This window comes from Pecten maximus, chromosome 3, assembly GCF_902652985.1.
Source record: "Pecten maximus chromosome 3, xPecMax1.1, whole genome shotgun sequence".
In the NCBI taxonomy this organism is placed as follows: domain Eukaryota; kingdom Metazoa; phylum Mollusca; class Bivalvia; order Pectinida; family Pectinidae; genus Pecten; species Pecten maximus.
In genome coordinates, this window is record NC_047017.1 from 11,167,690 (window position 1) to 11,181,026 (window position 13,337).

A 13,337-nucleotide genomic window follows, 5' to 3' on the forward strand; every position below is an offset into this window, starting at 1 on the left:
CCGTCTGTCCGTCCGTCCGTCCGTCCGTCCGTCCGTCTGTCTGTCTGTAGACACATTTTGTCCAGACAAATCCTCCTAAACCAATTGGCCGATTCCAATGAAACTTCGCACAAATATATATGATCATGTGTAAATGTGCATGCCACCTTCTTTTTTCCCAAAATTATGGTTGCTATGGCAACTGGTCACTATATAAACAGGTTTTCAGATAAGAACCATAACTTTAAGTTTGTCCAGACAACTCCTCCTAAACCGAAGGGCCGATTTCAATGAAATTTCACACAAATATAGAGGACCATGTGTAGATGTGCATGCCACTTTCTTTTTCTCAAAATTATGGTTGCTATGGTTGCTATGCAACTGGTCACTATATTACTGGGTTATCTTAGCCTCTAATTAACAGTTCCAATTCACCATTGACTCGTGCAGATTGCAGGGGTATTAGTCAGCCATCCTGGCGACAGTTCTAGTTAAACAATTGTTTTATGATGAAAAAACATTTTATAATGATTTGAAAAAGAATTATTTTTAAATTTCTCAATTCTGTGTTTTTGTATTTGCAGAAATGTACCCCATGTAGTGAATCGGACAAGGATCTCCATACACTTACCACAAGTAAGGGCTTGGCATTTCTACAGCCTCATCACAATGTCGACCTCTGGGAACGAAAGACGACTGACTTAGCAATGTTACGTGCGTCTGATGTCAAGGTGGCTTCTGTACCACTGTGTTCCAAAGAAAGGTCATTTTCTTTGCCCTCTACAACCTGAAAGTTTCATAAACACAATGTTTATGTTACTTAAAAGAGGATTTGGTTCAAGGTCATATTGAAGGTCAAGGTCATATATAGCCTTGATGAAGTAGACAGTGACTGCATGACAAAGAGAGAATTTCCTTATTGGCTTCATATACTGCCATGCTCCAGATCCTGACGACCTAAATCTTCTGCTCAAGATACCTGACATGGCTTCAAGTGATTGCAATATATCAAGCATCCTTAAATCTATAAGCGACTGTATGATTGATTACCTCCCCTGAACAGTACACCGAAACACTGTAAGAATTGTCTAAGATCCAGTATATATATATACTGACATAGAATTACACTTTAAGTTTTTATGTTGTAATGTATGGGGCATTTATCATATGAGATGTTGGCAACATCTTGAGTATCGTGAAACCTGCTTTTGTTTACTTTCTCCAATCTTCGCTCACATAATCCATAAGGCCAAGCTGTGGTGTAGTGGCTATCCATCATTTACTTTAAATGTATTCATGATGGGCATGCTGTCACTTTATGTTAATATGTTACAAGAATGGCAGTCAAAACATTACATCAACAATTCATGCTTATATGAAACATGATCCGTAGGATGTGTGTTTGGGCAGGTGTCATAGCCCAACTCTTTCCAGTGGATATTATATTGGAAAACCTGTCCTCATATGACCTGTCTTTGTGAGGATGTTAAACTCCAAAAAATCAAATTGGGAAAAAAGTTAAGCTGTTAATTAGTTTTCATTCCTTGACTGATATGAAATCCATGTTTTCTGTTTTTAATGAGTTTTGGACAAGAGGTGCTGATGTTATGACCAAGTAGTTGTTGACATTGTTGTAACATGTTTTAACATCTTTGACAATTAACTAACAAAAGTGGCAAGGAAAGCAATACAGCCCTAATATAAACCATTTTATAATCGTGCATTAAACCAATCATATCAGCAATATTGATTACTTTCAAACGGAACAAGTGAAAGATTTTTTTTTTCAGCTTTTTATTAAGTTTTGTCAAGGAATGGCCAATCATTTCATTGTCATTATTTTTATGAAATGTTTTTCTCTACAAATTTATAGTTATAAAATGTTACTATAATTATCTATAATGGAATTCCAGATATACTTTCATTTTAAACTTATAAATATCAGATATGAAATTCTTTGTCTGTTTAAAGTACTTCTGCCATTACCAGTAATGTAACTATATGTATATAGCTAGAAATCATATGTAAAAGGGGGCTGAGTTATAAAAGGAATGAGATCTGTAACATTTTAATCCCTTCATTAAATTGTTTTTATAAAATCCTCATGGTCAAAAACTAAAATATGGAATTTTAGAACAGCTTTCATGCAGAAAAATAATCATAGAACATTTCCCCATCATTATGTTATGTTGCGATGTTGGTGTAAATGACTGTGTTCTGTACAACCAATAATCAATCTTATGAGCAGCCCGAGGTCTGCAAAGTTGTTCACCTCTTGATGTCAAGGGGAAGTAACTCTCTGCGTTAATGAAGAAGTCATTGTCGTGTGTCTATGTTGACTTTCCCAGTACAGTATAGATGTACTGACCGATGTGATCAAAAATTCCTCCCAAGGGGAGATAACTCTTCAACAACTGCACCATTAAGGATCAACAACAGTGTTTTATAACAGTGTCTGTGATAGTTCGCTCTGATCAGATGCAATTTCAGAGACCTTCGCAGAAGATCTCCCTCGTTTTTGTACAGCTAAGATGTGGTATAATGTGTTGAAACTTCCCTGTCATTTTACTGTGATTTTTATTGTAATGAATGGATGATGCTGTGTGGTTGTTACGAACATTTTTAGTGACTGAGTGAAAAGCCAAGAAGTAGTAATGTGTACTTATAAGTTATCGTTGATATTGTTAATGACAGCATGTATGTGGTGTTATTTCTATAGTGCTATAAAAGTTGTTCTGAATGTTTGAATTTTCTGTGGGATCCCCACAAGCAATATGTTGTTTTTGTATACAAGCAGGTCCGATTAATATTGTCATTTCCTCACCCCGAGACTCGACACAATAATCAGATACATAACATTGCAGTGATTCATTTTATCACTGTTAATTGATGCTTTCATTTTATTGTTGAAGTAGGATTCTATGAAGATTTTCCCATTTGAAGATTATTAATTGTCACTCATTTAAAAAATCACTTTAGAATGTTCGTGGGCTGTCAGTAAAAAAGTCTTTGAAAGAAGGAAAGAGCTAGTGTAAATATATTCAATTGTTTGTGGTTAATTGGATGGAAAATATATTTGACGATAATAAGGAAAGGACTTCTCATAATTTGCAGATGGCTAGTCAAACTTCAGAAAGTTTTTTTTTCAAATTATGTTAAAAAATTGTGCTACCTCAGCATCAAATATTCCATAATATAATTATATAGTAGAACATACAAATTAGTCTAGACAGTAGTGTTGTTTTTTATTTCAAGCCTGAGCACATTTAGCATATTGAATATTGAAAAAGTAGAAGTATAATTAATAAATATTGTACATAGTGAAAATTATGAACCTCAAAAATTGTGAACCTCAAAAATGCTTTCAAGTAAGTAGTAGATAGCTACCTAGGAGTGATTTTGCATAATAACATACATCTCCTGGTAAACCAGACTTGTGGTGACCGGTACATCCCCTGGTAAACTAGACTTGTGGGGACCGGTACATCTCCTGGTAAACCAGACTTGTGGTGACTGGTACATCCCCTGGTAAACTAGACTGGTGGTGACCAGTACATCTCCTGGTAAACCAGACTGGTGGTGACCGGTACATCCCCTGGTAAACTAGACTTGTGGGGACCGGTACATCTCCTGGTAAACTAGACTTGTGGTGACCGGTACATCACCTGATAAACTAGACTGGTGGTGACCGGTACATCCCCTGGTAAACTATACTGGTGGTGACCGCTACATCTCCTGGTAAACTAGACTGGTGGTGACCGCTACATCCCCTGGCAAACTAGACTGGTGGTGACCGGTACATCCCCTGGTAAACTAGACTTGTGGTGACTGGTACATCCCCTGGTAAACTAGACTGGTGGTGACCGCTACATCTCCTGGTAAACTAGACTGGTGGTGACCTCTACATCTCCTGATAAACTAGACTGGTGGTGACCGGTACATCTCCTGGTAAACTAGACTGGTGGTGACCTCTACATCTCCTGATAAACTAGACTGGTGGTGACCGGTACATCTCCTGGTAAACTAGACTGGTGGTGACCTCTACATCCCCTGGTAAACTAGACTGGTGGTGACCGGTACATCCCCTGGTAAACTAGACTGGTGGTGACCGGTACATCCCCTGGTAAACTAGACTGGTGGTGACCGGTACATCCCCTGGTAAACTAGACTGGTGGTGACCGGTACATCTCCTGGTAAACTAGACTGGTGGTGACCGGTACATCCCCTGGTAAACTAGACTGGTGGTGACCGGTACATCTCCTGGTAAACTAGACTGGTGGTGACCGGTACATCTCCTGGTAAACTAGACTGGTGGTGACCGGTACATCTCCTGGTAAACTAGACTGGTAGTGACCGGTACATCCCCTGGTAAACTAGACTTGTGGTGACCGGTACATCCCCTGGTAAACTAGACTGGTGGTGACCGCTACATCTCCTGGTAAACTAGACTGGTGGTGACCGCTACATCTCCTGGTAAACTAGACTGGTGGTGACCGCTACATCCCCTTGTAAACTAGACTGGTGGTGACCGGTACATCACCTGGTTAACTAGACTGGTGGTGACCGGTACATCCCCTGGTAAACTAGACTGGTGGTGACCGCTACATCCCCTGGTAAACTAGACTGGTGGTGACCGCTACATCCCCTGGTAAACTAGACTGGTGGTGACCGCTACATCCCCTGGTAAACTAGACTGGTGATGACAGGTACATCACCTGGTAAACTAGACTGGTGGTGACCGGTACATCCCCTTGTAAACTAGACTGGTGGTGACCGCTACATCTCCTGGTAAACTAGACTGGTGGTGACCGGTACAAGCTAGACTTGTGGTGACCGGTACATCTCCTGGTAAACTAGACTGGTGGTGACCAGTACATCTCCTGGTGAACTAGACTGGTGGTGACCGGTACATCTGGTAAACTAGACTGGTGGTGACCGCTACATCCCCTGGTAAACTAGACTGGTGGTGACCGGTACATCCCCTTGTAAACTAGACTGGTGGTGACTAGTACATCCCCTGGTAAACTAGACTGGTGGTGACCGGTACATCCCCTGGTAAACTAGACTGGTGGTGACCGGTACATCCCCTGGTAAACCAGACTTGTGGTGACTGGTACATCCCCTTGTAAACTAGACTGATGGTGACCGGTACCCGGTACATCCCCTGGTAAACTAGACTGGTGGTGACCGCTACATCCCCTGGTAAACTAGACTGGTGGTGACCGGTACATCTCCTGGTAAACTACACTGTTGGTGACCGCTACATCTCCTGGTAAACTAGACTGGTGGTGACCGCTACATCCCCTGGTAAACTAGACTGGTGGTGACCGATACATCTCCTGGTAAACTACACTGTTGGTGACCGCTACATCTCCTGGTAAACTGGACTGGTGGTGACCGGTACATTCCCTTGTAAACTAGACTGGTGGTGACCGCTACATCTCCTGGTAAACTAGACTTGTGGTGACCGCTACATCTCCTGGTAAACTAGACTTGTGGTGACCGCTACATCACCTGGTAAACTAGACTACATCCTGGTAAACTAGACTGGTGGTGACCGCTACATCCCCTTGTAAACTAGACTGGTGATGACCAGTACATCTCCTGGTAAACTAGACTGGTGGTGACCGGTACATCCCCTGGTAAACTAGACTGGCGGTGACCAGTACATCCCCTGGTAAACTAGACTGGCGGTGACCGGTAAATCCCCTGGTAAACTAGACTGGCGGTGACCAGTACATCCCCTGGTAAACTAGACTGGCGGTGACTAGTTTGGGTAGTTAGGTTGAAATCCTTGTACTTCTTGGTACTTGTCACAGAAATCCTGTAGTTTTGAACCACAAACAGTAGTGAGTAGTGCATTTTTACCTTAGTTAAAATAAAGAAAGTTGATTTTTTTTTTATTGCTTCTGATATAAGAATGTAAGTAGGTATCATTTCTATCTTTAAAGATGCACCAAAGAAAGTGTTAGGTATACAGTGTACAATATAGATTGGTAAAAATGGATTACAGTTTGCTATCTTTTCATTTTGCCCATAATATGTTATCCTCCATTTGTGCACATTCTTTTCCAAACCTGTATTTTTTAGTCAAAAAAAAAAAAGAAGGAAAATGATGATATTGTAGAAATACTTCAGAATCAAAGCTAGGTACTACAGTTAAAACTTTGATAGTTGATGCATTTTCTTGGAATAAACATTTTATTTCTTAACCAAGTGATAATGATTAATGATAAAAAGTTTCATTACAAAAAAACAGCAATTTTCTTTACACCAGTAGGATTAGGGTGAACTTTTAAAAGTCCAATGTCACATGGAGACTTTGGTAATAAATATTAAGACTGAACAACTTCAAATATTTATTGATCAATATTTTTGTGGTACCAGCGGAGCAAAATTCAATAATTCACACACATGGATACTGAATTTGCTTTTATTTAATATTGTTAATGCCATTGATTAGGTGAAAAGTGATAAATATTGAATATGAAATTGAAATAAAAAAGTCTGTATTTAAAATTCTTTACCCAGAACTATTGACGACGATGTTGTGTTCCTGTTTTATCCGATTGATACTTAGTGCCATAATCCTTTGCGTTGTTAAAATACCAAATCATGTAGAAACAGAGAGAATTGAGCAGTAATTATGTAGTGTGTGATGAAAACATTTTAAAAAGTAACATTCAAAATGTTCACACTTTAATATCAATTTAATGATCAGTGTTTGTTTATCTGGCTATTTTTTTTCTGAAATGAAAGTTATATACCAACAATATTTTTTCAGTTGAGTGTTAAAATGTGTAAAGCTAATAAAAGCTTGGAAAAATTCATGAAACATTTAGATTCTGAAGTAGTTTTACTGGCATGGCCATGTGAGTCTTTTATACACAAACGAGTCCTATACTGATTATATCACTGCTACATCAGTTATAAAGAATGTATTTACCATCCTGTGGTATGTCACAGATAACAGAATGTGTTTACTGTCCTGTGGTATGTCACAGATAACAGAATGTGTATACTGTCCTGTGGTATGTCACAGATAACAGAATGTGTATACTGTCCTGTGGTATGTCACAGATAACAGAATGTGTTTACTGTCCTGTGGTATGTCACAGATAACAGAATGTGTTTACTGTCCTGTGGTATGTCACAGATAACAGAATGTGTATACTGTCCTGTGGTATGTCACAGATAACAGAATGTGTTTACTGTCCTGTGGTATGTCACAGATAACAGAATGTGTTTACTGTCCTGTGGTATGTCACAGATAACAGAATGTGTATACTGTCCTGTGGTATGTCACAGATAACAGAATATGTTTACTGTCCTGTGGTATGTCACAGATAACAGAATGTGTTTACTGTCCTGTGGTATGTCACAGATAACAGAATGTGTTTACTGTCCTGTGGTATGTCACAGATAACAGAATGTGTTTACTGTCCTGTGGTATGTCACAGATAACAGAATGCGTTTACTGTCCCGTGTTATGTCACAGATAACAGAATGTGTTTACTGTCCTGTGGTATGTCACCGATTGATGAGATATTGCTCTACACACTCCTTAAAGGGAAAGCTTTATTGCAGTTACAGTTTGTTGGAATGGTTTTGGTTACAAAGTAAGCTTTTTGTATGTCCTAGTAAATTGAGTGATTTTCTACCTTGCTATATAATCTACGCTTCCCTTGTAACTAATAGGTGAGTCTGTTATATTGGAATACCTTTTAGTGATCCTATTATAAACTCATCGTGTCTTAAGAGACCGGGTACCTGAGTTGAGACACCGGGTACCTGAGTTGAGAGACCGGTTACCTGAGTTTAAAAACCGCTGTTTATACTATTGTAGTGATTTTGTTATGCACTGAACCTGTGTAACGGGGCCACTTATTGGTCCTCTCTCTTTTACAGGTTTGTCAGTGACAGGGTACCTCCAGACCATGTTTTTTTCTGTTTTAGATACCAGTGAACGTAATTTATGATAGACACTTGAGCTAATTTGCTTTGATATTAAGTTGGCGTGACCTGTGTGTATTGTGTAGGTCGATTTCAGGCTATGATCTACAGAACATTTGTCAGCTTCACAAAAGACGCTCTCCAGGAAATATGTCAAATGATCTTACCGCGATTTGTTTTGTACAGTCAGTCACAGTGTAAGGGGAGATAACTATAACACTTATTACATACCTAATATTGAAATTGTCATTTTTCAAATATAGATGTTTCCATAATTTTGCAATATAGATTTAAATTTAATTTGAAGTTCTTATATTGTGTGTTTATTCGTAATGCCCGGTATGTGCAATGAAAAGGAGTTATTTATATCACTGTAAAAATAGGAGAGGAAGTATTCTAATCATGTTAATGTTGGTTGACATATATACTTAGAATTAAATGTTTATCAAAACAAAGAAATTTTCCAGAATATTTGTGAATGCGGAAAAAATCATTTGCAGTTACGTCCTTCATTTCTTGTTTAAAATTTCATTCCACGCTATCAGATCCGAAACTTGTTACATGTTTAGGATCAGTGATATCCATTGAAGTGATGGCATTTGAAAATTGACTTTCATTTACAAATGTTTTTCAATGTGACATGTAGTAATTATTTATTGATATGTAGAGTTCATGTGAAAATAAGGAAAAATGAGACATTGTAAATTATCATGAAAATTAAAGATACAAGATTAAATTCAATTTTCATTCATTGAAATGTGCATGTTAAAATATATCGTACAAATTTCAGGGCAAATGTGGTTGTTGTCACTTTGGTGTCGAGTTGTCTGGGATAATATGATCATGCACCCTATTTTGACAACTGATAATTTGAACATTTTGAAACCTTCGGTTTTTGAAGGCTCACATCATCGCTATGTTTTTTATTGTACATACACACTGTACAGAAGTGCCACATGTCGAAGCGGGTACTTCTAGTGTAAAGCACACTGCAGCTCGTGTTGCTATTGGAAACATTGACAGTGACCACATCAGGTTCTCATAATGATCCCATTTTATTCATCGCTGGTTTTGATGTTAAATTAAAAACAAAGTGGTTACGTTATATTTCTACAATGATTTGAAAATAGTCACTTTATTCTGTGTTTTTTGATATATGAAAAAAAAAAAGACAAAAATAAAAAGAAATTACTGTTTTAATCTCAATTTCGTTTACTTAATAAATTAAATATTATTTTCTCCATTTTTCTGTCGCAGGAAAAATTATTTTTTATGGTATAGAATTTTTTTTTTTTTTTTATTGAAATTTGGTTTCTTGATATACATGTACTTTGATATAGTAAAAAACAAGCAATTATCCGTTATGTTCACCAAAAAATGTTTCAAATAGCACCATCAGAAAGAGGTTAATCTCCCAGTAGGTAACCTAATGTAGTTACATTTAGTTTGATTGCTGTGACTTACGTGAAACTTACACAAAGATGTGAATTTCCCCACAGGAACATACATATCACATTAAACGCTGTGTCGTGTTGGTGGACCGGTATCTATTATGTTGTTATACGCGCAGATGTGATAAAACTTTTAATCATGTGATGTGTGTGTTAGTGGAATGTGTGTCATGTGACCCTAGAAAAAGTGACTTTAGTGTGTCTGTGACAATTTAAGAGTCGGATAAATATTTATATTGCTTGTATGTAACATGTTTCGTTTTTTTAAACAAAGGCATCACAAATGTTTGTGAACATGTTCACTATTTTATGCACTGACTCTGGTGAGAGCGTTTATCCGTGTAAGGATCGAGAAGCCCTGATCGCCCTGTTGTGTTTCCCGGGATCGCGACCAATGATGTAAATATTTTCAACCAAGTTATAGTTAATGATTTATTGCAGAATAGCATCTGAAGGCTTCTCCTGGACCTAGTTTATAAAGAAAGTAAAAATTCTTATAATCAATTTGAGGTGTTTTCTTTGTTATTTGTTTTTGTTTTGGACAACAACACATTAATTATTGTTATAGCGAATTTAGCCTGTAGTATATATCCAACAAACATTTGTTTGTTAGGAACCAGTACCTATATTGGATTATACCGTCGTTATTACTTACTAGACCCTATATATACAAATAAATCCTTTCACTACACCTGAACAGCTTGCTCTCAAAGCATGTTGAAAGCGCTAGTGTGAATTTCTGGTTTGTGTTTTTTATTTTTATTATTATTACTATATATATATATATATATATATACTTGGGTTTCCTTCATTTCAAGTACTGAAGTCTACATTGTCATCTGACTATCAAACTTACACCAGGCAATGATTATCACTTTGCTGTTTACTGTGTAAAATCCCACAAAGAATCTGTTTTACAACATGTCATTTGGTTGAAACCCATGTCATGCAGAAAATTGGAAGGATTTATGGTTTTGATTCACAATTTTCTTGATTGGGTTCAATCCATGTGGAGTTGAATTAACCATCTTTATTTTGGAATATAACGCTCTCCCCAGATATAATTGTCCTCCTCAGTGATGTGTCAGACCAAATTTGGTTGAAATCAGCTGATTTCCCATTTTGGACCATCTGTCCCCAGAGGTGAGACCAGAGACATATACATGTGATATACACATCTCTGGTCAGACCAAGCTCATTAATATATACATTTGTATGTGTAAAGAAATGATTGCCCTTCCCTTTGATGATATTTTAGACAAGAATCGGTTGCTATCAACTTGGGCATTTATGAGTACATTGTAGTAGTGTTCTAAAGGAAAGTTTAGGACAGCGTCCGGTGATGACAGCCGGTCTGCATGACCCTAAATCGGGTAGAATGGAAGCTTCTCCGTAGAGATACAAAATCAGTATTCTTCCAAAAAGGAAAACTTAAAGGCTAATCATCCTTTGTCCATGGCCGTCAAAAGTCACGTAATCAATATTTCTCATTCAGAATTGGGTGGATCTTTTTCCATAGCTGTTTAAATTGCTTTCCTATCTACTTGTACATGTTTTATTTTGAGACTGGTAAGTAGAGACAATTACACATAGACGGCCATCTTTAATTTTGAGAGTTAAAACAAAGACACAGCTACATAGATCTTTCATGTTTGTTCCACTTGGTTCCTAGATGTTTTAAGACTGAATATAAAAATGAAATGACTGACTGGTGGCCGTCATGGATCTTTAATGTTGCACATTTATTGCCTTTTCTCAGAAGTTAATATAGGATTTTTTGTTTAGATTCGCATAAGTACTCATTTATGCTGGTTTATTGTGTGTCCCAGTGGTGTGTATGACCCCAGTTTCATGTCATTACCTTCGCTAACCAAGAGTTCTCTCCATTTTAGTAGCCCGAGTTTTCTCTGGCCCTGTCACCATGTCTGGTGTAGGCAGACATGGTGACAGGGCCAGAGAAAACTCGGGCTACATTTTGGGTGTTTACTAAATGAACCCTTGTAACTGGTTTATACCGGACTAAATGTAAAATGTTATGAGAGAGGAGACACCCTCGTTGATTGCGTATTATCAGAATAACTTATAAATCATTTACAGGTAATATTTGGCATTGACAAACGGTAATGGGGTCACAGATTATGACACGAGTTGAAGAACAAGGAATCACTTTACAATAAAACCTGTCTGTGTTGTTATCTAGGGACATTATCACAATTAATATCGTCATCATTATACAATACCGTACACATACTGTCGTTATTATAATTAAATTATCATCTAACATAATTTATCCCTCGGTGTATATGGAAGGCAATGCTCGTCTTATTCACGTTATGTATTGTAAGATGAGAAGCTGAAGGTAAACATCTAGACACAAGATATAAACATCTAGAAACAAGATATGTAGTTGATCATGTTTATCGTACATAACGCAGGTTTAGTTATAAACTAACACAGTTCTTTTAATACAGAACCCGAGACCGTCTGTTATTGTTTAAGTTTGCCGAAATAACAAAATTCTCTTATTTCATCTTCGCCATTTATCAAGATATCTCTGTTTCTGATCGTAGACGTTTATATGATTTCAGGTTTTTTAATTTCTTACTGGAAGATAGAAATAGCGAGATAGGATTTTGTAGCAACTGCTGACAGAATAATGGACTGAGCTCATACATAGGTACCAAAGAGAGAAGGGGTTCCAGAGCGGAACCTTGGGATATATATATATATATATATATATACTGCAAAATCAGTTGAGCAATATAGGCTTTCTAGTTATTTAAACGTCTGTTCTCAACAAGCTTGTTGACTTTTAACCATAGTAGGCTAAAAAATAAAATATCATTTTAATCCCGGAAGAAACGACTTATTTGATTTCATGCAACTCGACACTTAGCCAAGTTAGCAGACTAGATAAGAAATATAGTAACAAATCTATAAAAGTAGGAGGGAAGCTTCAGTTCTCGCCCTGATACAACGGTAGCTATCAAACTATGGACATCAGCACGGTATTTCGACTAGCATACATAGAACATCATATATTTGTGAATTCCACAGTGCATTTCTACTAGCATTATGTAAGAGTTATCTCCCTTCCCTGAACGCTCGAGAACTTTCAAACCTGTAACAAATGCTATCTATATGTGATTCTTAGACCGTGTTTTTTGTCATTTTCCTCAGAAACATGAAGATGTCAAAATTGAGACTCGCTGCTTTCCCTGCTGTGTTGATTCATAGCCCTGTGAGATCAGGAAGTTATAAATATGAAAAATATTAAATGCCCCGGTGATTGCGTTACCAGGCAACACTTTTTACAGTACTTAATTCACATTTAAAAAAAAAAAGAAAACGTCCAATATTGGCTGTCTAACGATCAAAGTACACAAAATGTAACTACAAACGTTGTACTTTAGTCCGCATGATTCTGACAATCCATCCACTTTAATATACTGCTGGGGGAGGATGATAGCCTAACAGTAGCGGATAGAGAGTCATTAAAAGTAGGTGTCAATGTATTAAATACTTCGGATCAAAACGTACATGTGTGTCGTATTGTTATCCATCTGTTAATGTTCATATTCTCTGTACCGTACTGTTTATGATGATAAACATTTGTCATTGTCAGTTCGGTCGCCACCTCCTTAAAAATGGCACCATAACTGTGTCCTCCATTTCATACACTCACGTGGAACAACTTCCGTTAGTTTAGGTATATGAAATGTAAATTGCATTTAAGGTTTTTACGTATATAACTGTCACCATGATCTTTTTATTGAGAGCAGAATGCGAAATATAGCATCTCGATGTTTTTATTAGCTCACCTCGTTCCGGTGCGCCTATAGCATCGCGCGGTGTCTGTCGTTTCCTATAAATCGCTACTAATCCTGAACGACTGAATGGAGTTTGAGGAAGTTTGGTCTGGAGCATTATTGGGCAAATGAGATCCAATGTTGC

The 13,337-nt window shown here is 37.4% G+C and overlaps 1 protein-coding gene across 1 annotated transcript in view; it reads left to right on the forward strand.

The window, feature by feature from the left end:
* LOC117323196 (WD repeat-containing protein 20-like) overlaps nt 1–9,887 on the forward strand; it is a 28,012-nt gene extending 18,125 nt beyond the window's left edge. The window contains exon 5 of the mRNA XM_033878253.1: nt 564–9,887. Within this exon, the coding sequence (XP_033734144.1) occupies nt 564–580 (17 nt within the window). The 3' untranslated portion in view covers nt 581–9,887. The remainder of the gene's footprint in view (nt 1–563) is intronic.
* Nucleotides 9,888–13,337: the final 3,450 nt, after the last annotated feature.